The 25,199-nt window shown below is 41.5% G+C and overlaps 1 protein-coding gene across 1 annotated transcript in view; it reads left to right on the top strand.

Annotated features, from left to right (window-relative positions):
* Positions 1–4,284: 4,284 nt before the first annotated feature.
* The window catches only part of MSH2 (mutS homolog 2), a 50,200-nt gene continuing 29,285 nt past the window's right edge, over positions 4,285–25,199 (top strand). The window contains exons 1-6 of the mRNA XM_061475365.1: positions 4,285–4,562; positions 7,070–7,224; positions 7,626–7,904; positions 8,225–8,371; positions 9,411–9,560; positions 11,895–12,028. Of these exons, the coding sequence (XP_061331349.1) occupies positions 4,316–4,562; positions 7,070–7,224; positions 7,626–7,904; positions 8,225–8,371; positions 9,411–9,560; positions 11,895–12,028 (1,112 nt within the window). The 5' untranslated portion in view covers positions 4,285–4,315. The remainder of the gene's footprint in view (positions 4,563–7,069; positions 7,225–7,625; positions 7,905–8,224; positions 8,372–9,410; positions 9,561–11,894; positions 12,029–25,199) is intronic.

The raw sequence follows: 25,199 nt of genomic DNA on the forward strand, positions 1-25,199 counted from the left end.
GCCACTATCAGTATCAACTCTCCACCTGTGCATGTGATGTTTCTTCTCATAGAGCAGTTTTGAACTGCTGACAAAAATGATTGCTATTGAAAAATATGGTATTAAATAGCAAGATACTCTTCTCTATTTTAATAATTTGAAAGCATTCAGCAAAGTTAAAAAGCAACTTTTCTGTAAAAGAAACAAACCCATACAACTCAAAAAAGTACTAGTCACTGCATCATTTTTTGACAAGGTAACCACTTTGATGCTTCTGTTTGCCTAATTCATTAACCTCCTTTTGTAAAGGAGCATGGGTTTTCAATCTAAAATTCTACACAAAGTTACAATACCATGCTCCTTCTCTTTTAATGAGGGTCAGTGTGATAAAGGATATGATGGGCAGACTGAAGATTATTAAATATTTTGAGACTGAATAAATGAGAGCTTATGTTAGAGAGGATGGATATTTATCTTAATGCCTATGTCCAACATGGAAAAACAGTGTTTGTATAGCCATGTGCAAATCTATTACTTATGGATTATTACACTAGCATATATATATTAGTTATTATTACCACTGATCAAAATTAAATAAATCTTTATGCAAAGAAGATGAGAGACTTTTTAGAAGATATGCAAATAACATATTTGAAAAAGCATGACCAGTAAAGTCTATACAGCTTTCTTCCAAAGACCTAAGCAATCCCTACGTGTAGTTTCCACAACTACAAAATGAAAGGTCATACATTGTGTATGTACAGTCTGTTGACAACAGCATGCTCATAACCTTCCTGCACAATCATAGTTCAGTAAGAGAAATAACCTTGTTTGTGAACCATGTTTATTTATATCCTCACCTACTGGACTTTGATTGCTATAATATACACTGGCTTTGGATTACAGACTGCAGACTGCTTGACATAGCCTGAAAAATATTGTAGCAAACCAAAAATGCTAGCAGCTCTGCTGCTCCAACTTCACAACTGCTAGTACCGAGTTCTAGCAGCTTCCAAGAGAGGCTGCAGCCTGGCACTACAAAGGCCCATCGCTGGGGGCAATGCAGTCAGGCAAGCTGTAGCAGTGCCTTGTGCGTTGGGGATAGATCTCACCCTCACAGGGCTTTATGAACTTTGCTAAAATCTTTGTCCTTGTCTTAGCAGTGATATGTCTGGCAGATGTATGCAAAGGACAGGGTGATAAATAAAAGGAGGTGGTGTGTAATGTTAGAATCAACACAGCCTATAAAAATGTCATACGTGTAAGAAGCGGGTTTTGCTCTACTAACCGTGAAATGTTCCACAGAATTCTTACACATTCAGGTGCCTGCATGGCTGTGCCAAATTGGTCAGAGTGAATAAAGTGCATACCAGAAAGTTAAAAGGTTCTTTGCATGGCAATAGCCACATTTTATGTTTTCAAACTTAAGTTAACTAAATATTCTTAGCTTGTTAATATTAAGTCTCTGCTGCACTATATGTGTGCACACATACATACACATAAGTCTGCTGACATCCCCACCAACTAATCAGCATTAGAGCTGCCACTGATCACATGTGTACACTAATTAACCTTTGGTGAAAAAAGATTTCTTTCTCCCTTTTTTTTTAATGTAGAGTTCTTAAAGTACAACCATTTTCCTACCTGAAAAGCCATTGCAACTTTTGTCCATATGCTAGTTATGCATAAGAAGGCAAGAAAATTAAGGTCTAGATTAGCATCCATTTTCCATCTGCCATGTGTCTAACAATTACAACCATCTTCTTATTCTCCTGCTCCTGGTAAACAAGGGAGAAAGCAAGGAGCACTCTGCTAGCAACAGTGCAATAAAGCAACCAAGCCTGGCAACAGGGAGATGGTCCCCATTCAGAGTTAAACCTCTGTGGGTCAGCCAGTGCACCGAGCTGTCCTGGAAAAACAGATGAGGCAAAGAAAACAGCAGAAGCTCAGAGGAAAGGTGATCAATCCGTGATGTTTTGTGCAAGAGCTGTCACACCATAAACGTTTTTAATGGTTGCCACTCTTAAGAGCATTAGCAGCCGGTTTGGGTGGTGGCTTTCTGTGAATGGGAATCTGCAGCTCAGTACAGCTGCCTTGAGCTAACTGATGAGCAAAGAGGTGTAACCAGCCCAGAGGAGAGAGAAGAAAGCACTGCAACATGCAGCAACTGCAGTTTAGCAGACATTATTTTGTCTCATTAGAAGGTGGTAACGAGGTCTCTAGAGCCCACTTCCTCTCCAGTTCTTTTTTTCCTATCTTCTGCCTAATCTGTAGTCATCAGTATGTATAAAGACAAGCACTCCCAGCTGTTCATAGTGTATATTTTGGGCTGACCTGGTATTATCACCTCTTGGCAAGATTGCCTAACAGTATGATTGCTCTGCATTTGCTAAATGACAATTATTTAGGCTGACTTTTCCTAGGTAAGTACTGCTGCAAGCAAACACTTCTGGTGGAGGGAGGTATTGGACCAGATAGTTCAGCTACTTCTGAAAATAAGGTTAGGAAAAGTACACTCACTCATACTGAAAGTAAATCCAACTGCCCTGCCAGAGGAATGTCATTTTTACAACTGTTACAAGAGGAAGATTTTTGGGCAACTACAGACCTCTCGATGTTTGTAGTAATGTTATGCTTTGCTTCTTCCTTCCCAAGCCAAATGAAGGCAGATTGGACTTCATTTTCTCTGCCAGTGTTCCTTCACCGAGTGCATTTGCAAAAGGGCTTTGAAGGCCTTTTCTGGAAAAGCTGTGTTACCTCAGGGGTACAGAACTGGGATTTGGGTGGGGAAGGCTAACAGCAGCTGAGGTGTGGACAGGCAGCCCAGGGTGACATTGGGCAGCAGCAGGGCAGAGGTGGGGACAACAAAGTGTACCCTGCGGAGGGACTGCCAGCACATGGTAAGACCTTCAGATGGAGGTATCAGGGTGGCTCCAGTGGTAAAAGAACAGTGTGAAAACCTGAAGTAGTCCTTATGTGGGCCTCTGAGGGCCTTTAGGAAAGCACCTATTGACACCAGGAAATGTCAAAGATGAGCACATTGATTCACTCAGTGGAAAGAAGAGAGAAGTTAGGTGAGAAATGTAGCAAAAGCGGTCCCCAAAGTGTGCCATAGCTGGGACCAGAGGGCTGGAAGAAGCGTGGGAGATGAGGTTGGAGAAGCTCAGGTAATATAAAAAGGGGAGAGAAAGCAATGGGATGCACACAAGGGGATGTTCTGAAGCAGAAATTTACACAAATCAGAAGGGATAAGCGCTTATGTAAGAAATGTTTATGTAGAATTTAAGACTAGTTTTGTCTGTAGGTGATAGGGTGCAGGCAGCTGAATTGAGGTACAAGAATCATAATTTAGAGCTGACTGGAAAAAAGAAAAGCAGTGTGAGGCAAGGGACGTTTCCAAAAAGATTTGATTCAGCTGATGAAACCTGGGATTTCCCATTATTCTTAAACAATAATCACTAAATGAAAGATTGTCAGCTATAGTTTTTATTCCTTTATGTCTTTAGCAGGAGGAAAAACAATACTTGGGACAGGGGAAGGAAAAGATCACGAAATATCAAGAAAACGAAGCACTCTGGGCACAGGGACCCCCATGTAGCCAGAGATCACGTACCTCTGAGCACCGCGGGGCAGTCAGTGCCCTTTCTGTACCTGAGGAGGATGACCCGCTGTGTACACTAGAGCCAGATCTTGTTTATATGGGCCGTTTGCCCTCTTGTGCCTTGCACTGCCCGGGAGGAGTGACCGTGAGAGCTGCTTTCTCTTTGCCTGAGGGAGCACACGGGATCTCTGGACACCATTCCCTCGGGAAGCAGAGGAGGGCCCATTACACCACAGCCTCCTGCCTCCCGGCAGCGTGATCACGGCAACAGCCCTGCACTCAGGCTGCCTTACAGCACTTGCCTCCTGCAGCTCCTCGACACGCTGAGCCCTGAGGGCCTCCGCGCTCCTGCTCCGGAGGAGTCCACTTCATAGAGAAGGGGAGCGACCACCTCAGCACTGCTGCCGGGGCCGGCTACCTCTCTGGGAAGCCTTTTGCTCACACACACACACAGCCCGCACACGCTCCCGTCCCTCTCCTTCCACAGCAGGGGCCTCGGCGCGAAGCTGAAGGAACCACGGGGCCTCTCCTGCCTCACGGGAGCCCGCCGGGCCTGCTGGGGGCGCCCTCACAGATCCGGCGTTGCCATGGCAACGTAAGGCGCGAAAGAAGGCCCAGTCCTCCGCGCTCCCGCGACGCAGGCCGCTCGGTATAGGGGCGGGGCGAGCGTGACGCGCTGCGCAGGTCCGGCGGCGATTGGGTGGTGCCGCCGGCGCGCGCGTTGCGCGGCGGGCGATGGCGGGAGGTGGCAGCATGGCGGCGGCAGCGATGGAGCCGCCGCGGGACGCGGTGTGGCCGGAGGGCGCGGGGGCCGAGGCGGGCTTCGTGCGCGCCGTGCTGTCGCTGCCCGAGAAGCCCGACACCACCGTGCGCTTCTTCGAGCGCGCCGACTACTACACGGTGCACGGCGCGGACGCGCGGCTGGCCGCCCGCGAGCTCTTCCGCACCCGCGCAGTCATCCGCCAGCTGGCGGGGACATCGGGTGAGTGCGGCAGGTACGGGGGCCTGAGAGGCGGCGGGCAGCGCCGGAAAACGGTGGGGGCAGCACTTCCCCCCCGGAGTCGGTGCAGCGGTGTCGGGTTCTCAAGGGCAAGGCTTGCGAGATGTCGCTCGGGAGCTGCGTGTTTTCGGCCGTTGTATTCCGCGGTTACCTCGGGCCTAACTCCTTCGCCACGCCGTTCTTCAGATGATAGGGACGTTGTCAGGGCAAGAGAGCATGAAGTGCTGCGGTTCTCTTCCCGCTCTGGGTCGCTGCGTGACTGTTGGAGCCTGCCTCACCCCCGGTACCCGTTGCTGTTGTCTGTGTTGGTGCGTGTGGGAAGGGAGGTGTCAACAGGTCTCTGGGTTTTAATGTCTGATTCATTTCGGCTTGGAAAGAAGCTTGGCTGAATGCAAATCTTTCTTCTTCAGCCTCCCGCGGCTTTGGAATGATAATTAGTATCCATTCTGAGTAGGATGTGTGTGACAGATGTAGGAGTACGGCCGTGGGAAGGTATCTACAGCACGATTCCGAGTATAGGCTTCTCGTCACGTAAGCTCCTACTACAGGACTGTCAGATGTGGATAGTTGCTTGAACATAACCTGTTGCATAGGCTAACAGCAGTTAATAACATTTTCCAGTGCCTCCGTAGATTTCCATTTGTGAAAATGATTGCAGGGTATTTTCTGTGGTGACTGAGAACAGGGCTCATACAGTTCTGTAGTGCAGGTGGCAGATAAACATCACGCTTGATTAGTGATGGCCTGCAGAAGTAAATAACATTTAATTACGTATTGCGTAAGTTTTTCTCTTCCTTTCACCCCCTGCTGCTCTTTATTTATCTCTTGGTATAAAACAGGGGAGTTTGCAGATGTTAAATGTAAGAGCATCAAGATTAATTATCGTGTCAGAAGAGGCAAACTTCAGTGTTATCCTAAATCTCGAGGAACATAATGCTGGAAAGTTGTTGGCTCATACTTCACAAAATAAATCTGTTTGTGAATGGGTTTTTTTAATGTGTTTGTGTGATGGCATCAAAAAGAGAATCATATTTTATGCTTCTCACTTTCTATTGCAAGTGATGAGCTAATCTGTTAAAAAAAAAAAACAAACCCAAAAACCCAGTTCGTCTCCAAACCCACAAAACCCCCCCAGTTCATGGAGAGGTTGTAGAGCTTGATAGTTTCAAGTGTACGTCTTCCAGACTAGAAACACAGGCATCAGGATGATTTTTGTATTCCATTTAGAAGTGATCATTTCACAGATGTAAGCCTGTGACTGTTAGCTCCAGTTTTAAGACCTTTAAAAACTTACCTAGCAGATCCAACCAAAAGTTGGCATAAAACTACATTTTTTACTTTCAGGATGATTCCAAAGCACACATAAGCTACAGCTACCCCCTGCTAGTGTAGTACATAGTTTCAGCTGAGAAAAAGGGAAGTTGTGTTTTGTTGGACAGTTCTGCACTGGGAACAAGAAGCTCATTATGTGGAATTGGTTTTCTACCTACTTTTTTTTTTTGCCTTGCTAGAGATTTGAGGAAAGACAATAAAGTAATAAAAAGCCTATTTAAAATAAGCCCCTAAGTTCTTGTGGGTGTGGAAATTCACTATTTAACATCTTTAATGTAAAGAGAGGAAGAGCCTCAAATGTGATGTAGGCCTGCTACTGAAATAAGGATGTGATACTCCCTATCGGTTCCTTGTGCTTACTTTATATGTCATTGATCTCTCATGTATCTGACACGACTCTGATATTCCACTCGCTTATCTGGTAGAAAACTTACTATACCCACCCAAAACCTCAGTTTGTTTAGTAGTGGAATTATTCTGTGTGTAGGTTGGCACAGAGGTGGCATGGGAGGTGGGGAGCTTCTCTCGGCAGGTGTATGGGGTTGAGTTTGTTCAGCTGTATCATCTGCCTGCACCCTTAGAGGAACAGAAGCAGGAAGTTTGTCAGGCACTTTCTAAGTCATTTGAATGTAAACTCTTAAGCTTTTCTGAGAATGTGTTATTTTTACAGTATATATTTGTGGTAAAAGTGAAATGTCTTGGCACTTGTGTCTTGTCATCTTCCGAGGGTGATGGTCTGTTCTGTTAACAGAAGTGGATTATCCAGGAAATACAAGATGTTATTCAAAAGGAAAACTTGTAGCAGGCTTCCACCAGTGCTCATTAGATTAAAATTTGTGAAACACTAACTAGAAAGCAAAAGTTCGGAGAGGGGAGGCAGAGAGAAACAGATCTCTTTGTATATATGTATGTGTAGTTTAGTGAAATTTGGAAATGAATATTGTTTTTGATTGGATATGGAGTGTGCTGTCTTCATTCTTAATATTAACCAGTTGAATGTTGTGGGTTTGTGTTGTTTCATGGATTTTACATGTTTGTTTCTTTGAAACCAGGGTAGTGTCCTCCCTGAGGGCCGTTCTTGGGGATTTTGATTAAGGAAAATAAAAACTGTATGAACAAATTTAGGTGTGTCATAATTTTATTTCCCTTTTTTGTAGGAACTCAGAAGCTTGAGAGTGTTGTGCTTAGTAAAATGAACTTTGAATCTTTTGTGAGAGACCTGCTTCTGGTTCGTCATTACAGAGTTGAAGTTTACAAGAACAAAGCAGGGAGTAAATCTGTCAAAGAAAATGACTGGTATTTAGCATACAAGGTACGTTTTTCAACCTTTCCTTATGATGGTGAGATAAAAAAAAAATTATGATTCTTTTCTGAGCCCCTGAGCTTGGAGTTTGGGGATTTTCCGGGGCTGATGTTGGTGGTATGATGGTAAATCGTGCTTTCTGTTATATATACCTGTATCTTCCCCTGCTCTAAGGCTGCAAAAGCTTGTTCTGTGTCTTTGCCATAGGCTGGGAAATAAAGAAAACCTGAAGTAGCTCACTTTGTGTAGATGATACGTAAAATTTTAACGGCTAAAAACCCAGAACACCTGTATATTTTATATTAATGGACTGTTCAGTCTTTATCAGTTGTCCTTTTCAAAGGGGTGGTGGTGGGGGAAGTATATATGTGTATATGCAGTCTTTAAAAGTATATTTCATTTCCAAATAGGGTTCTCCAGGAAATCTCGCCCAGTTTGAGGAAGTTCTCTTTGCCAACAATGACATGTCAATGGCCATCGGGGTTGTGGGGGTCAAACTGTCAACTGCTGATGGACAAAGAGTAGTTGGAGTGGGGTATGTCGACACTACTCTGAGGAAACTGAGTGTCTGTGAGTTTCCAGATAATGATCAGTTCTCAAACCTTGAAGCTTTACTGGTTCAACTAGGTCCGAAGGAGTGTGTGCTACCAGGAGGAGAGACTGCAGGAGAGATGGGAAAACTACGACAAGTAAGGGAACCCTTGTGGCTTAGAGTTAGACAAAGCTTTATCTAAAAAGCTGTATTCTTGCTTATTAGCTAGGCTCCATGATTTCTGGAAAAATGAGCAATAGTTTAACTCCAAGTTTTTGACTTATGCATCCAAAATGTTTTGTCTCTTGACCCATTTGTGTTTTCATCAGCAAAAGTTATTCTAAGGCTAAATCTTTCTTGACATTCTCTGCAACCTAGCAGTAAATAAATACCTCTTCAGGATTTGCTTCTGTGTGATGAACATCTGTCCCTGAATACTGAAAGTAATTGATAACTGTGTGTGTTTGTGAATAACAGGTCATTCAGAGGGGAGGAATCCTGATCACAGACAGGAAGAAGGCTGATTTCACAACAAAAGATATTGTTCAGGATCTCAATCGCTTGTTAAAATCAAAGAAACAAGAACAAATGAATAGCGCAGCCTTGCCAGAGATGGAGAAGCAGGTGAGCAGTGTTTAGTGTGCTCTTGTTTTTTAGAAGCAGGGTGGTTTGTGTACCTGTTGTGAGCTGTTCTCTATATTCTTGATTAAGTGTTTGGCAGTTCTACTCAGCTTGAGTCTGTGTCAAAGCTGGATTCCAGGGGTCCTGGAAAAAAAATGAGTAAACGCTTCACTTACCTCTTTAGAGTACTAGACTCTGGTGAGCAAATAAATCATGCACAAGGGGTGATTCCTATTCATAATCAACCTAACCTAAGGACTGAAATGCAATATTTTAATTATTTTGCATGACAGGAAAAATGGTACTTGAAAACAATGTTTATGGTTATATTTTTGTGTTTTATATCATCTTATGGCTCAAGCATACAATTTAGTGCCTGCATGTGAACTGAACGTGTTTGTTCTTAGCTGCAAGCAAGAGGTAATTTGCTTGAGATAAATATGTTGTAAAATGTTCTTCACTGCTGATGCTCACTGCAGGTGTAAGGTACAGAGTTATTCTCTCAATGTGTGATTTCATAACAGGTTAAAATTGTTTGAAGTGTGTTGCAGCTGAGCAAGTCGCTCATGCTGCTGCCTCTTTTGAGCTGGCACTAGCACGTGTAATGCCATGCAGTGAGTCAAGCAGATGCTTGTTCTGGCTGAAAATTAAGCCTGAAACCATGTTCTTCAGAGATGATCCATGATATCTCATTTATCTGCAATAACTTCTTTGTATTTCTGAGCCAGAAACATCCTGATAAGAGGTTTTGAAAGCTGGCAAAGTATGCATGTCACATTTTGTTTATCAGCTTATGCAAATGCCTAGTTTGTGTCTCTTGCACCTACCTAGAAAGACGCGGGTGCCACAGAACATCCCTATGAAGATGAAGTCTAGCCAAACAGGATGAGTCTCTCATAGGCCTGCTGGAATCAACATGGCTCAAAGTCTTCCCAGTGGTGTTTTTTGTTGTTTTTTTTTTTTCAGGGGCATTTATCAAATACTCTCAGATTCATGAGTATTTCTAACTAGAGCGTGGTGTGTTTTGTTTGTTAAACTTCAGGTTGCTGTTTCGTCTTTGTCGGCCATTATCAAGTTTTTAGAGTTGCTGGCAGATGAGTCTAATTTTGGACAATTTGAACTGACTACTTTTGATCTTAGTCAATATATGATTTTAGATAATGCAGCTGTTCAAGCCCTCAACCTTTTTCAGGTAAGAAGTGCACACTTGAATTGGTCATTTGCCATACACTTATTTAGCTGCTTGATAAGTAGCCTGACTGCCCTGTCACAACTTCCCAGGTCCTTATTTTTAGTAACTTTAACATTTAGCTTTGTTTGCAGCTACTCCTGTACAGTGGGTGTTATAAACAGTTAGCCACTGTTTCCACCATATTTTGGTTTTGTTATGTTTTAATGCAGAACAGTTGATCATCAGGGAGGTAGGAAGTGGCCACAAACAAGCATCTATGTGAAATGCAGATATGGGAAGAGTTGTAGAAGTACCTCATAGTTGTAGCTGCTGAGGAGTCTGGCTAAGCAGTGAGGAGAATGCTTTCTTTCCTTGGTTTTTGTCAGAGAAGTTCACATTCCCAATGGCAGGAGCAGACCTGGAGTGCAGGAGGGAAGCAGAGTTCTGTAGTTTTGTGGTATGATAGGGGCTTCCAAAGCATAGTTGCTTAATACTGTAGTGCTGGTTTTGGGAATGAGGATAGAAGCCTGAGTTAGTATTAGGGGAACAGGAAACATGGCAGGAGCACTGCTGTTGGTGATTGAAAGGGAGGGCTGGCTACAGCAGGCAGGGCAATGAACAGGATAGTGCTTAAGAACATTCTGAAAGCACTGTGGCATGCTAACTGGCCAGTGTCAATTTTACCTTTTACACAAGTTTTCTACAAATCCAAGCAGGTTGCCGGTGTCCTCCATACCTCTCACTCCCTCCTTGTCTGTTTTTCTGCTTTTCCCCTTTTTATAGTTTTAGGAAAATGTGGATCGAAGTGGTGTGTATCAGCTCTTTGTTTTCTGTTAGTAAATCCTGCTTAGTGATCCTTGCTTGGAGCTAATTTACTTGAGTTTCAGATTTATAGGAAGAAATGACAAATACAGTCCCCTCTTTACCTTAGAGGGATTTCTGGAGGATAAAAGAGATTATATTCAGTATCTGAGCTGGTTAATCCTGGAGAGAGCTCTTCTGATGCATTTGTTTTTTCTCTATTTCCTGATTCTCTGTCACTGTCTAAGGAATGAAGCAAATATTGCATCTCTTAAGCTTTATTGAGGTGTTCTAGGAAGTTCAACACCGTATTGGCTTCATCACTTTACAAGTCCTTGCATATGTTACATGGTTTTTAGTAGAAAATACACTGCCATTCTCATTAGGGGCTGTGAGCTTTGGACTAAGGGGTTTGCCATGTAGCAGGAAGCTGAGTTGTAGCCTGTGTGACAGGCTGTTTGTGAGGAATATTTTAGGCAGGCACTAAAGCAAAGGCAAAATAATCTGTAATTTGGGTTGCTCTGTGAGATATGTAGGTAAAGTTCTTACAGTGCAGCAGATGCAGTTGATTATATGAAACAGTGTTCTTCCAACTAGGTTATTCGTGAATAATACATACTCTGTGACACTTTCTTGGATTCAGAAGGCTTTCAAATGTAATACTGCTCAGAACACTGAAAACAGACGCATCCACTTTAGTTGTTAGATTTTCCAGGGATTAAATGTGTCAGTACATCTCACTGCATTCATTTCCTGTCGTCGTGATGCTAGTTCAACATGCCAGTTGTTTCCAAGTATCCAGGCTTGCTCCTGGTTGAATGCTCGCCTGCTATTTTATTTGCAGGTGTTTATGGGTAGAGGGTTGAGATTTTAATTTCAAAATGAGTTGAAACAAGCTTGGTTTTCAGTGTTAAAGTTTTTGCTTTCTAGCTATTTATGCAAAACCCAAACAAAACCCCAAGCAAAATGCCCCAAAGTCTTGTCTTGAGTCCAGTTAGTATTAAACCTAAATTACTGATAGTAAACTATAAACTGAATGGAGTAAGTTTAGAGATGTTTATAGTACTCCAAAAATGATCTGGGGAAGCTTGAGAGAAGTTGGGCAAGTGTGCTCTTTGCCTCATTCTGTTGTGTCCCTGCCCCTGGCATCCCCAAACATCTCCAACCAAAACCCTTCAACCAGGCCCTGTTTCTTGATGCTTTTTTTTTTGATGGATAAAACCCCTATAATTTGACCTTACAGAGGGAAGCTAGCAAATACCTAGGTATATTTCCACTTTTCCTGTTCAAAGGGCAAACTGCCCAGTGACCAGGTATGTTTCTAACTTTCCTGTTCAGTCAGGATTATTTTCAGAATAGGCAAAGCTCTTCCTTGCTTGCCATGTTCTACAGACCAGAGTGTAAATGCTTCAATGCTGTGTTATTTCATTTGCCTTTTTTGATGGGTGCCGAGTTGAGTACAGAAAAAAACCCACTGATCTGTTCCTAGGTATCAAAGTACCATTCGTTGGGTGTTAATAAACTTCACTAACTCTCTTTTTTTTCCCTTTCCAGAGTTCTGTGGAAAATGCTAATACTGCACAGTCTCTAGCAGGTTTATTAAACAAATGCAGAACCCCTCAAGGACAAAGATTAGTTAATCAGTGGATCAAGCAACCACTTATGGACAAGAATAGAATTGAAGAAAGGTAAGAGTATTATGTTTGATAGAGTTACACAAGTTTGTAACTTTTTACAAGAGGCTCTTTCCTTTTAAGTTCAAAATCCTGCAGCCAAGAATAAGGGTAATTGTAGGTTTTTGTGTGCTGTCCTGTAAGACACTGTAGTTAAACAGGGCAGAAAACGTTCTTCCCCGAGATGCTTACGGCTTACTGCTTACTGCTAGATAAAATGCATTTTACAATTATGACTTTTAAAGAGGGGGTAGGATAAGTTTAGAGGGTCAAATGATTCATACTGTAGAATAAAGTAGTGTAGCAGCCGCTTCCTAAACTACTATTTATACTGCAAATGCTCAGTCTATGTACTGATACTTTGATGTCACTTCTAGTTTACCAATAAAAAAAGATAAATCAATGGAACACCCAAACATCTAAGCAGTAGTGACCTCTTCCTGTTCCTAGAAAAAAACTCCTTTGGTTGCAGTAGATCACACTTACCATACCTTGCCAAGAATTGGTCTTTTTCTTCCTTGCTCTTTTATACTGCTGCCTGTCACCACATGTGCTTGTAAGAAGTTTCTCTTCAGCTTCCTGTAAGTCCCCTGTAGGTATTGGAAGCTGCTATAAGATGCTATAAGGAGCATCTTAACAGTCTTGCATACTTTGAAAAGCATTCTTTTTTAATCCAAAGGAACAACTATAATAAAAGAAGCTGTTGGTGGGACTCATGAGATGTATTCACAGACTCAAATATATTTGAAAGATAGGGGGTCTCCAAGTTGTTTTCTCTATACTTTACAATATACTGTAGCTGTTTTAAGAATTATAAACTATAATTTAGAACATATTTAGAACATTTGAGAAGGAAATATCTGGACTGCTGTTCCTTTTACATTTCCTTTGTTGTCAAGGGGAGTTACTGATTATTTCTTAGCTTGAAGTGTGCCATGTTGACCCCATTTAATGCAAACCAGTGCAAAACGCTTATCAAACTAGGCTGAACTACCCAGATTGGACTGATGTTAGGTGACAGTTTTGAAGTAAGCCTGTTTTGCTTATACAGGAGGTATTTTGACTTAATGTTCATTGCGGTAATGTAGAAATGGATGTCTGAAAGTTCATTTAGAAAGTTTCTCTTGTAAGCCTCTGCTAAGACCTGTAGGTGGTGCAAGTCATCTTTTGGAGTTAAATGGATCAGCCTCTTTCTGTAGTTTGTAACCTGCAATATGTTAAATTTATGGATAAATAGAACACAAGTGTTACATCACTAGTACATATTGACCATCAACAGTAACAACACAAATTAATGTACATAGTGCACATCAGGTAAAATAATGTTTATCTACTGCAACAGAGCTAAGAATACAGGGGTTCCTGATACTTGCCTGTCTTGAAAGACTAGGGATTTTGCCCATATCTGATTGATTTTTCCATGATTAGGAAGACATAATCATCAGTCATAGGATATAAGATTCAGCCTTGCTTTCTCCCATGTGGTATGTTCAGAAGGCAGTACATGAAGCTCTTTCTCCTTGCTTTTATAGTCAGCGTATTTCTGAAATTAAAATGCAGTTGCTGAGATCTCAGGGCTTAAAGCCTGTATTTGAACATCACTTGTCCCGATTCAAGCCTGTTTTGAGCTTTTCTCCTGCGTTCCTATATATGCTGCATGGGGGGGACACAGTAGAAACTGTTCCATCTCTGTCAGAGTCAGAAAGTAATAGATTTGGGAAGCTTGAGGTGAACAAATGGCTAGGAGGGTAAAAATTCCAACTTTGTAGAACATTCTCATGAATAGGTCTTGAATGACAATTGAAGTAGCAGCTTGTTTAAAAATGAAAAAAGCCTTACTTGTTGCTAGCTTGTGTAGGCAGGCTTGAATGCTTTTACAGTGCTTTACTTAGCAGTAAGTTAACTAACATATGCTTTCTCAAGCAGATAAATGGGGGGACAGAGTGGGGTAATGCATATGGGGTAGCTTGGAAAACTGGAAGAGCATCTCAGGTGCTTGCAAATGCACCTCGTGATTGAGAAATGGCCAGGTGAAATGAGAATTCTGTGCATTGCAGGCCTGTGAGCTCCCCTGAAATGCCATCATGCAACTGGCAAGCTGTAGTGTGTCCTCTTGATGAAGGCAGAGTAGGGAAGGTGTAAGGGGTGTGTTTCTGCAAAGGTATGGCTTAAACATGCAGAAAGGGTATCAGGCCGATCGTGAGCTCGTGGGTCAGGATTAGAGAAGGGACAGCAAAGTGAAGGGAGGTTATGGTGAACATCTACATTTCCCCATTAAGGTGGGGAGACTGTTCAGTGGAAGGCCATGACCAGGATCATGGGCTGCGGCACATGGTGTGTGAGCAGAGTTTGAGGGATTTGGGTTTGTAGCCTGGAGAAGGCTAAGGGGCGGACCTAACCACTGGTTTGAGCTGCCTAGTGGGTGGGAATCAGAGGGTGAAGCCATGGGCTTCTTGCAAGGTCACAGCAAAAGCATGAGAAAAAGAGCAACTTCACCAAAGGTTTTTGGTCTTTATATCCGTCTGGATATAAAGAAAATAAACAAACTTTGCTCTGAGGATGGTGAGGCTCTGGAATGCGTGCTCAGGGAGATGGATCTCTGTTCTTGTTAAGTGTTCAACTGAAATTAGCCTTGTTTTGAGCAATTGCTGGAACTAAAGGCCTTGAGTTCCCTTCCCATGTAAATTGTTCTGCATTAGGTTTTCACTGCTCTTTTGTGTTCTTTCCTAACCTGCAGCAGTCCCTGCAAATAGGCTTTGTTGCTTCTGTCATTGTGGTTAGTGACTCTGGGAAGACTTTCTGTGCTTTTCTGAGTGCAGGTCAGTACTTCTCCACAGCAACAGACTGATTTCAGGCAGTTAAATTAGGAGGTGGTGGCCTGTGTCCTCAGTAAGGGAGGGGAGAACACGACCAACTTGGAGGTTTGTCTAAATTGCTTAACTGAAGTGCAGTTTAACATTCTGGGAGTGCCCTTAATGCCTCTGAAGTAAGCTTCTGAAATACAGGTTGAATGTGAACTGGCTGGAAGATAGAGATGTGATTTGTTATTGTCATGGAGATCATGATGCGGTATGTATTTTGCATGAAAGAAGTTGTCATCCCAGTGACATGAAATGGTGTTGGCTTCCCAGGTAGGCTTCTAGAAATGTTAGAAAAATGTCATCTTTGTCATTCTGAAAAGTTGTCATCAGTGAGTCCCCTAGAAACATGTTTGGAGTTTGAAGCTCTCAATGTTGCTTCTTTAACCCTCTTCTCTCCCTTCACCTATGGTTACTGTTTTCAAAACTAGCAGATCACCTGTGTTTTCATTTGGGTTTGCTTGTAAAACCAGGGTTCAGAGTGAGTTCTGTCTAGAAACATTGAACAAAAGCTCTACTAGTCGAGTAAATGTCAGGCCACATCACTAGGAAACAAACTCCATCAAAATCCCAGGCGTTTGAAACCTGTTAAGAAGCTTAGATTCTTGCTTTGCAAGAGACTCACTTTTAGTTTTCTTGGTTGAAGAGGGAACAGGGGATGTAAATAAGAGCTGAGGAAAAACTCCTTTCATCACACCTTCAGGAGTGGGAAAGACAATGTTGATGTTGGAGCTAGAGAAGTACCTAAAAGCTGTTTGTATTTTGCATGATTATCCAAATAACTTGTCTTCTAGGTCAAGGATCAGCAACCAACGCTTCAAATCAGTAAATTATAGGTGACATTCAGTGCTGCAGCACTGGAGCAGGTAGTTCTAGGTGATACTTCCAGATTGCCCACTTCAGTTCTTCCCTATGAGGGTAATGAGGCACTGGCACAGGTTGCTCAAAGAAGCTGTGGCTGCCCCATCCTTGGCAGTGTTCAAGACCAGGTTGGACAGGGCTTGGAGCAGCCTGATCTAGTGAAAGGTGTCCTTGCCCATGGTAGAGGCTTGGAACTGGATGAGCTTTAAGGTCACTTCCAACCCAAACCAGTCTATGATCCTGACAAGTCCTTACTTTATGCAAAATAAGCAGAAGTATTAAGCTTTTAGTCAGTGTTTTGCATCTGAATTTTGAGGCTGAAGGGAAATGAAAATTCAGTTCAAATGTCAAATTGGTTTTCAGTTTTTTAAGAAATAATGAAATTGCTGTTTATTTAGGGAAATGCGAATCTGTAGTTGCCATACTGTTCTTTTGCTCTCAGCCTGCCAAAAGGAGGTGGATGGCAATTGCTGCAGTTGTTAAATTTTACTTAGAATCTGTGTTTAATTATTCAGGATTTTTTTCTTTTTAAATGCAGCTGTAAGTTCATGAAGTTTCCAGTTAGAGTATGACCATATGAAAACGTTTGTATTCTTGGTGGTCGCTACTTTGAACATTGTATACAGACATGTGGTAGGTGCATTCTCCATGAAAGAGCAGTGAACATACTAGTGTTTCTGCTTTGTTTAATTTATATCCACACACATTAGAAAGGTGGCATGTTAGGGAACTGCAGTGGAAGTTGTTGGCAAGATAATTTTGTCTCGACTTGTAATTTCATTTCATTTATCATGTGTAAGGGTTGTAAAGTCTTTAATGTTTTGTTTACATACAGTTTTGAGGGTTCTTTTATGGCAAAGAAACTCGTTCAGTATGCTCTTAGTCTGCAGAAGTTTAAGGAAATGCACAGGTTAGCAATTTAAAAGATCGTTAGTGTTTATGGGCTCATGTAATAAACTCTTAATTTTAATAATGTGTGGAAACTTGTAAGGAATAAACCACACAAAAATAATAATGGAAAACTCGACTGCCTCTAGTCGTTGGAGACCATGCAGTAATATTGTTGTATCACTGGATCCCAAAATGCTGTATTTAATTGAAGACTGGCACCACACCTTTCTGGTGCCCAGCATTATGCAGAGAAGCAACATCAGTTGCTTTCCATCCTGGAAGGTTTCGGGTGGGGCAGTTTCACTATATGGAGTTTACAGATTTGTCCATGGCTGGATAGTGCTTGATGAGTTTTTGCTCTGCTGTCTTCACTGTTCTTCATTATCCTATCAGAAATGAAGGTTTGTCAGTAACTTGAAGGTGGGCATTGGTTTTCCGGAAGCCTAAATACTGTGTTGATGGAATGGTGATGTTCACAAAAAGTATTGTGGAACTGGTTGTTCTTGTCTTCCTTCAAATAAGGGTATTTTTCCCTTCATGTCCCTGACACTTGCTCACACTTGGTGTTCTGTGTGTAGGATTTCTTTGTCTTCAAGTGGTCAGAATTGTGTGAAGGTTTTTCATTTAGTTTTGACTCTTTACGGATCATGCAGCAGCCTGTGGTCGTGAGTTGTTTCATAGTTTGCTGACACTCTCTGTAACCACTTTAAATCAAAAGGGGTAGTCATGCTTCCCTGACCATGTATTGTTACCAGTTCCCTTGTTATTGGCGCTGGCACTAGGGTTCATGTAGCTGCTTGGTTCATCTCTAGATGGAAAATTTAGCATGCTAAAATAATCATCTGATTATTTATATGTAGCATCTAATCCAGTAAAAGTAGGCAGTGGTCAAAAGGGGCAATTCCAGTTCCCCTCTCTGGCCTTCAGCTCCTTCTGCTCCTTTTTTTTTAATCTCATAGCTACAGAATAATTTGGTTTGGCTTCTTCACCTCACGAAAGCTAGTACATGAAGTGATGAAAGTTGTCATCTAAAATGAATCGTTCTGCACCTCTGCAGTGGTCCGTGACCTGCTATCATCATAAACATGAGAAGATTAACATCATCTTAAATGCAGATCAAGCAATACTAAAAGCCTGTTTTTCAGATTTAATAATCTGACTTGGCAGTGTTTGCCTTCTCTTGGTATCTTGACTCTTTTAGAGTTCACGCTGATTAATTTGTGTTGTAAGTTGGATTATCCTCCTGTAACAAGTTTGGTAAATTGGATATGTGCTTAGCCTCAAGGTGGAAAAGTGTCTGAATCTGTTTAATGGAGCTGTTCACTACCAATAAACCTGCTGCTTTCCTGGCAAATTCACTGTGAAGATGCTGCTTGAATTATTTTCAGCTCCTAGAGAAGACAGTGGAAATGTTATGAAAAATAATGTATGCATGGAAATTAATAAATGAAGTCTTCTGTAACATTGGGAAGACGGAAAACATTTCTCTGACAAAGCAGGAGATACTTAGAGAATCTTGTTTTATGAAATACCCTCTTATCACTTTTGTCTGTACAGTTCTTTCAGGGTAAGAGGCCCTTCAGTCCAGCAAGATTGTGCTGGGGTCTTGAGATGGGAAAGGATTTGCTGTGTAAAACATCTTATGTTCAAAATTCAAGTTGGGTGATGGATCTGCAGTGTGGTTTTTTGTTTTTTTTTTTCTTCTATAAACATATGCATTGAAAAGTTTGGAACAGTGTTTATCATTCTGTGAAGCAGCACGTTGCTGCAAGGTGGAAATTTTCCCTTTTTATCCCAGCTCTTCTTCTGTGGAGCTGTTTAATTTCTTTAGGATGATAACTCTGTTATTTCTTAACCGAGATTGAGGAGGAGTGGTGAATTGAATCTAAATAGTGCTGTTACATAAAGTTCTAGTCTGAATGGCAGTTCTCAGTAACAATTGAAAAATAAACTTTACTCTTATTTGGGAAACGTAATTTGTGAGAAGCATAAATGAAAGTTTATTTTACTTCTCTATTACTTGGATAGCTGACTGGTACTGTAAGTAATATATCCAGGCTGTGGAAAGGTATATTGATTTTGGTTTGAACTGTGACTGGAGTGATCATGTAGGTGTAGGTGGGATGCGCAGGTGTACAGAAATTCCTTTAGAATATAAACAGGAGTAGTAGTTTTTGTTTTAAAATGTGTTAATGTTTTCAGGACCCAAGCCTTGTAGAGCAGAGCTGGTCTGCCATGGGAGCATGCAGTAGTCCCAGCTGCAAAGCAAGCCGTCAGCGGGAGACGGTGAGAGGCAGATGGTCACAGTAGTATCAGAGATGCTGCCAGCCTTGCCTTGCAAATGAAGAATAATGTTTCCTTTCTGCTTCTCTTACTTTTCGTTGTAGAGAATTTGTGTGCATACCTTGGAGCCCTGCAGTTCTTTGCTTTGACATGCTTTCTGGCTAGAGGAGGCAAAGCAGAGCTCTGCTTGTGTGCGGCTGCTGTATTTGCTTGTGCTTCTGAATGATGCCAAGCACTCCCTTCCCTCAAGGTCTAAAAATATTGCTGCTGCAGCAGTGTGCTTCAGGAGTGAGATCTTAATTGCATCAAGTAGTACCTTACTGGCAAGGATAAGACCCAAGATCTTATTTTACTGCTGAAGGATTGTTTTCTTCACTTTGCCTAATCAGCTGGGGTTGGAAAACATTTAAACACTTGTGCAAAACCAATGAATTATTGGTGACCTATTTCAGAATGCATAAGACTGCATTTAAGTATCTCTGGGGGAGGGAGGGAACCCCATTATATTGGAGTTAATGATGCTTTTTCCAATAGTTCTGTTCTGGCTTTTTATTCTGAGCTCATTAGCTTGCAGCCTCACAGTCAATACGTATTGCTTCCAAAGCTTTGCTTGGTTGTTACAGAAAATAGTGTTGTGCCTGGTACCCCTTCTAGCCCCTATCTTGAGGCTTTAATTTACTGTCTTTAGATTTTAACATAATACTCAAATGATACCTGAAGGAATGCATATAGGGTGGGAAAGATTCTTGCTTCCCCGATACCTGTTAATTTTATGCTTTATATATATATGCAACTGATGTAGAGGAGCAAACTCTGACTGTTTGGAAGAATGCATTTATTTAATTCAAAAAATTATCTGTAAGTGGACCATTCTGAGGTTACAAATATCCAGTACTGTTTTCATGGTAGGATGGTTTGGAGTCTAATTAGGAAAATCAGAAAAGGCAGGGGACTGATGCTGGGATATGGCTTTCTCTTATGTTGCTTAATCTTTCAGATTAAACAGCAGGAAGCCTAATGTGAAGCATTTTTGTCCAGCTGCTTGGTAGCACACTTTGTGTACCTAATACTCTGGAAGTGTGTGCCATGTGATTTCTGTGGCTCTCCTAGGCTCTAAAGCTGTGCTTCAAACCTTGGACTCTGTATTACATGGGACTACTTCAACAGAGCTGCAGAAAAAATAGTCAGCATGTTTATGGTTGCTTAAAGTTATGCATTTGAGATTAAAAGGCAATAGTAGCAAATTAAACCCAAAGACCTGCCCTGTAATAGTGGAATGAGGGCCAATTTCTAGTACTAAATACATCCTGAGGGCATCAGATACTTGCCTGGAGATCCCTTGATTTTAATTCACTTCTGACTTGACTATTGGAGTACGGTGATTGCTGTAATCTTACTGGGATGACAACATTGCCTTTGTAAGAATGCAGACATTACAGGTAAACTATAAGATGCATCATCACGGGGCTGTTTGTTCCTGGTTTGCTGATTCTGTTAATCTGCTCTATTATACAGTATCTTTTAATTGCTAGAAGCCTGTAATTTCACATCCCCCATATAAAACAGCAATGCATTTTAAATGCTAAACTGAGGATGTATATACACTGCTGTACCCCTTCATTGTGGTCTTGAAAGTTTTATTATTTAGGCAGTCTGTATCTTGTAGTTTAGCTGTGAGGTCAATTCATATTACAGAAGTTTTATAACTTCTTCTTAACTGAGGAAACACAACCAACTCTTTGTTAGGATGCTAAGAAGGAATAAGAGCGGGTTGCATGGTTTGGGCAAGAGCAGGCAGGAAACAGAACAACTTGAGCTGTTTATCATGGAGGGAGGTACATATGAAGGTGCAGGCTCCTGTTTTTGGCAGAGTGGGAAGAAGCCTTGCTTGCCTGGGTGCAAGCCTCTTGCACAGGCCTGTTGGAGTTGCCTGGGTTGTCTGCTTCTGAACTACAGGCCCTTGTGCATGCATGTGGATTTGGGAGAGCTGAAAGAGAGCTTATTCTGATGGACAACTTGTGACGCTCAGACATAAGATTTTGACCCTAATGATATTTTATGGTCAAATTGTACCAATTTCATTAAATAACAGACAGATTTTGACCCCTTGACTGGAATAACTCTCATATGTGAGATGTGCTCAGGTATAGATGTATGCAACTTATCCAAAGAGCAGTGTTCAGAGTTGTTGATGAAACAGAAACCTGGATTCAGATTTTGTGTCTTCAGATTACGGGAAGAACTGGTGCTGTGGTGAAACCCCTGCAAGCTGGAGGCTTGCTGCCAGAAATCAGCAACTTCTGTCTGCCCAGTGTCCTGTGTTAGCTGAGTGTATAAGTTGAGTGGGGGACTGGGAAGTTCAATGGTACTAAGCTTCTATGAGTGGAAAAAAATGACTTTTGATGGTATTAATCTCTCTGAAGCTGATGGTTCCTTATTCATAAAATCCCACACTGGTTTGGGTTGGAAGCGACCTTAAAGCTCATCCAGTTCCTAACCCCTGCCATGGGCAGGGACACCTTCCACTAGACCAGGTTGCTCCAACCTGGCCTTGAACACTGCCAGGGATGGGGCAGCCACAGCTTCTCTGGGCACCCTGTTCCAGGGCCTCAGCACCCTCACAGGGAAGAATTTCTTCCTAATGTCTCATCTCGATCTGCCCTCTGTCAGGTTAAAGCCATTCCCCATTATCCACAGGCTTTGTTATTTTTATTTCAAACTGTTTACAGTAATTGCTCCAGTTTCATAACAAAGTCTTTTGTGCATAATTGAGCACTTCCAAAAGCATGTGTGGGTTGGCTAGATGTTTTGCATTGTTATTTCTTTGTGCTTATCTGGTAAATTTGAACGTTATCTGTATAAATGCATGTAACAACTCTGATTGTATTGAGCAAAATGACGGAGGGATGGTTTGTGTGTTCTTTATGCTGCCAAGATGTGGGCTTGCGTGAAGTAATTATTAGTATCAGCATCAGATATCTGGTCCAGGCTCCTGTGTGTCCATCTCAGATGTCTGGTTTAATACTTCAAAGGCTGTAAAGCATACTGGGGTTCTTTCTCATGAAAAGAGCTTTGCAATTTTAAGGTGATACTTACTGTTTACCCGAGGTGGTGGTAACTAGACTTCAGCTGGGTTTTGTGGGACAGATGTTCGCCTAGGGAACGATTGGGTTACCAGGGAGTTTAGCACAGTGCCTTGCTTATTTCTGGCTGGAAACCACAAATGCTGGTATTAGTCAGTTACAGCAACTTGCTCTGGTGCTGCCTTTCTCCAGGGTGTTAAAATCCCAAGTGCTTTGTGTAGAAGAGAAACAGTTAGAACAAGTAAGATGGTGACTTGGCTTTGCCTTGCACTTCTGTAGAAAAGGCAGTACCTGAGGCTGCAGTCTGTTGCATTATTCTGGTAATTTCTATGGGATTAGAAAAGAAGGATTTACCAGTTTTACATCTGGGTTAAGCATGTCCAGGAGGGGGTTACCTCTGCTACGCTGGATTAATAAGAGACTCAAAGTTGAAAGAAACCCAAGGGAAACTAAAATAATGGTACATGATGTGTTTTCCACTTTCCCTTGCATAAAGGAAATATGAAATAATATAATGGTGTATATTCTGAAACTTTTGTGGTGAGATGAAAAGTCTTGGTGTACCTTAAAGCAGTCCTTCATATGCTGCTTTTGAAAATGCTCTCTAATCAAGTTGAACTGTTGGCCAGCAAAATTGGTCTTACTTTGCAGTCATAGAAAACCTTTAGCAGGCAGAGAATACAAATACGTGATCTTCAGAAGACTCGGCTGTTGTATAGCCATGGGAGTTCCAACCTTTAAGATCTTCTGAAGTCAGCTTCTCCTGTAAGTGCATTCTTAATTTAATTTCAGTGTTAGCATTGTTTCCTTATGTTGTGTGGAATTTTTAGGTAATACAGTTTCCCTCCTAAGAAAATAATCTACCAGAATTTGGGATTTTCAGTTACTACTCTGTAGTTAAATATATATTATACTCATTATTAACTATTGCTCATTATATATGGAACCAAGTTTCGTAATATGATAAAAAAACCCACAGAGTCCCTTTTTTGAGCAGAGGTGCTTGGAAGAAGCATTCTCCTTCCTGCATGCACGGAGAAGTGCAGAACTGCCTGGGGTTTTGCAGGAAGTTAGTGGAGGAGAGATTAAAACCTGGGTGTTTTACAGCTCAAGTTGTACAGCTCACTGATTTGTTAGGGGTTTTTGTGCTGGCTGATCCTGCTCAGGCATTAAAAATATTCTGTTCATTCTATCTCTGGTGTTTTGTTTTAATTTGTTAGTTTAGTTACTATTTCTACAGACAGAATTCTTTTCACCCTTCTATTAAATCTGTATACAAATCAGGCTTGATTCATGTTTTGCCATTAAGTTCTACATCTAGCTCTGTGAAAGTCTAGAAATACAACTAAACCTTCCTGACAACCTCTGTGTTGTGGCAGTATTGAGTGCAGTAACCTTAAAATCGTGATGCAAAAATGCTGCATAGATGTAGCAAAGGAAGCATTTTTTTCTGATGTCAAGTGAAGTGTCAACCTTGGTGGAACAGAAGCTTTGTGATGAGACTTGGGAAAGTGTGTGCTGTTTATTAGATCGAAAACAGGTCTTTGATGTCTTTTTTGGTGTGGAGTGTTAGTCTTTTGTCTGTTAATAGTAGATCCGAGAGATGCCTCTTATCAATAACAAACCATGGAAAAAGGTGAAGTTATTTCTGTTGGATTCCAGAATATCCAGCAGAATAGGTAGTTACTTTGGTTCTTCCCTAAGAGCACGCTAAGCCTAATGTTACTTGTTATTGCACAGAATCCAAAGTGGATAGATGGCCATAATTTTGAATAGCAGGAAAAAAAAGGGAGTTGTCATTTCCAAGTTAAAAGGACTTCGTTGCTTTTCACTTACATTAGCTGCAGTCTTGTTTGCTGGTTTTTGTGGTTTAATTTGCAAATTTCCATATCTTTCTTGGAACAATGTTCATGTGCATTCTAGTGTGGTTTCAGTAGTTGTGTTTCTGTTATCTTGCCTGTGCTGCCTTAGATCTGTAATGGAAGTTTTACCTCATTTTCCTTTCACTTTTGGCTGTATGGCAGAAACAAATTATCCAGTGTTGTCAGCTGTTGTTTGATTAAGCTTGCTTGGATTTTTTTGTTTGGTTTTGTATTTTCTCTTTATTATTTCCTCAGTCAGGCATTATACAAAAAGCAACTTATCATTTGATTCCATTATTTCTTGTGAGCATTCGGCATGGCTTACAGTTGCATTATCTTAACGTAGCCCTTCCTATTCAGCAACCTTATATGTATTCTTACAGAGCAAATTACGTGAAATGTGGCATGAAACAAACCTGTCAGACTAACATTCGTGGTTGGCAAAGATGGGGGTGGGAAGATAGAACAGTACTAGGGAGGTCATGAGATGTTAGTCTAATTAGCATGGTTGTGACAGAGAAAAAGTGTATCATGCTGATCTGAGAAGTCATTGAACTTGTCATTGTTGTGGACAAAGGAGGGGGTGAAAATAAGAATAAATTAGAGCTTTCAAAAGGCCTTTGACAAGTTCTTATCCAAGAGGCTGTTGAACAAGCTGAGGAAGTCGTGGGATGAAAGTGAAGAGTCTTTTGTGTAAAAGGCACAAGCAAAAGAAAAAAACAGTTGGCAAAGGTAAGCTCAAGAGTTCAGATACTGCACTTGAGATATTCTAAGGTAATCAGGGTAGTAGCTGGCTTGTAGGTGACACTACTGAGGACCAAGCTTCTAATGAAAACCCAAACAGGCTGGTTGATTTGATAGAACAAGGATAGTTTGGATTTTAATAAATATAAAGCAGTGTGTATAGAAAGAATAAACATAATCTGCCTGTATTTTACAAAGCTTTCACATAGATTTCTTGTACAAACCTTGTTCTGTGTTCTTGCAGTAGGTATCTGAAGTATGTTCTTGTCTACTTCTCACAAGCTCTGTATGTATGCATGCTGAAACTTCATCCTTTAGAGTTTCCCCATGTTGCCTAAACTTCTTGGAAATAAAGCACCATTATGGGTCAGTAATGTCCAATCTTTAAACTTACTTGTTAATGCAATAGTTGAATGGATAAGTACAGAGGTGGGTTGCTCCATCCCTGGCAGTGTTCAAGGCCAGGTTGGATGGGGCTTTGAGCAACCTGGTCTAGTGGAAGGTGTCCCTGCCCAAGTCAAGGGATTGGAGCTAGATGTGCTTTAACGTCCCTTCCAACCCAGACTGTTCTGTGATTCTTCTCTTGTCTTTTTCATTGATTCTG

The sequence above is a fragment of the Pezoporus flaviventris genome, unplaced genomic scaffold (assembly GCF_033815535.1).
Source record: "Pezoporus flaviventris isolate CSIRO_AGI_PZ_B2104156 unplaced genomic scaffold, CSIRO_AGI_Pfla_v1 ptg000083l, whole genome shotgun sequence".
Taxonomy (NCBI): Eukaryota; Metazoa; Chordata; class Aves; order Psittaciformes; family Psittacidae; genus Pezoporus; species Pezoporus flaviventris.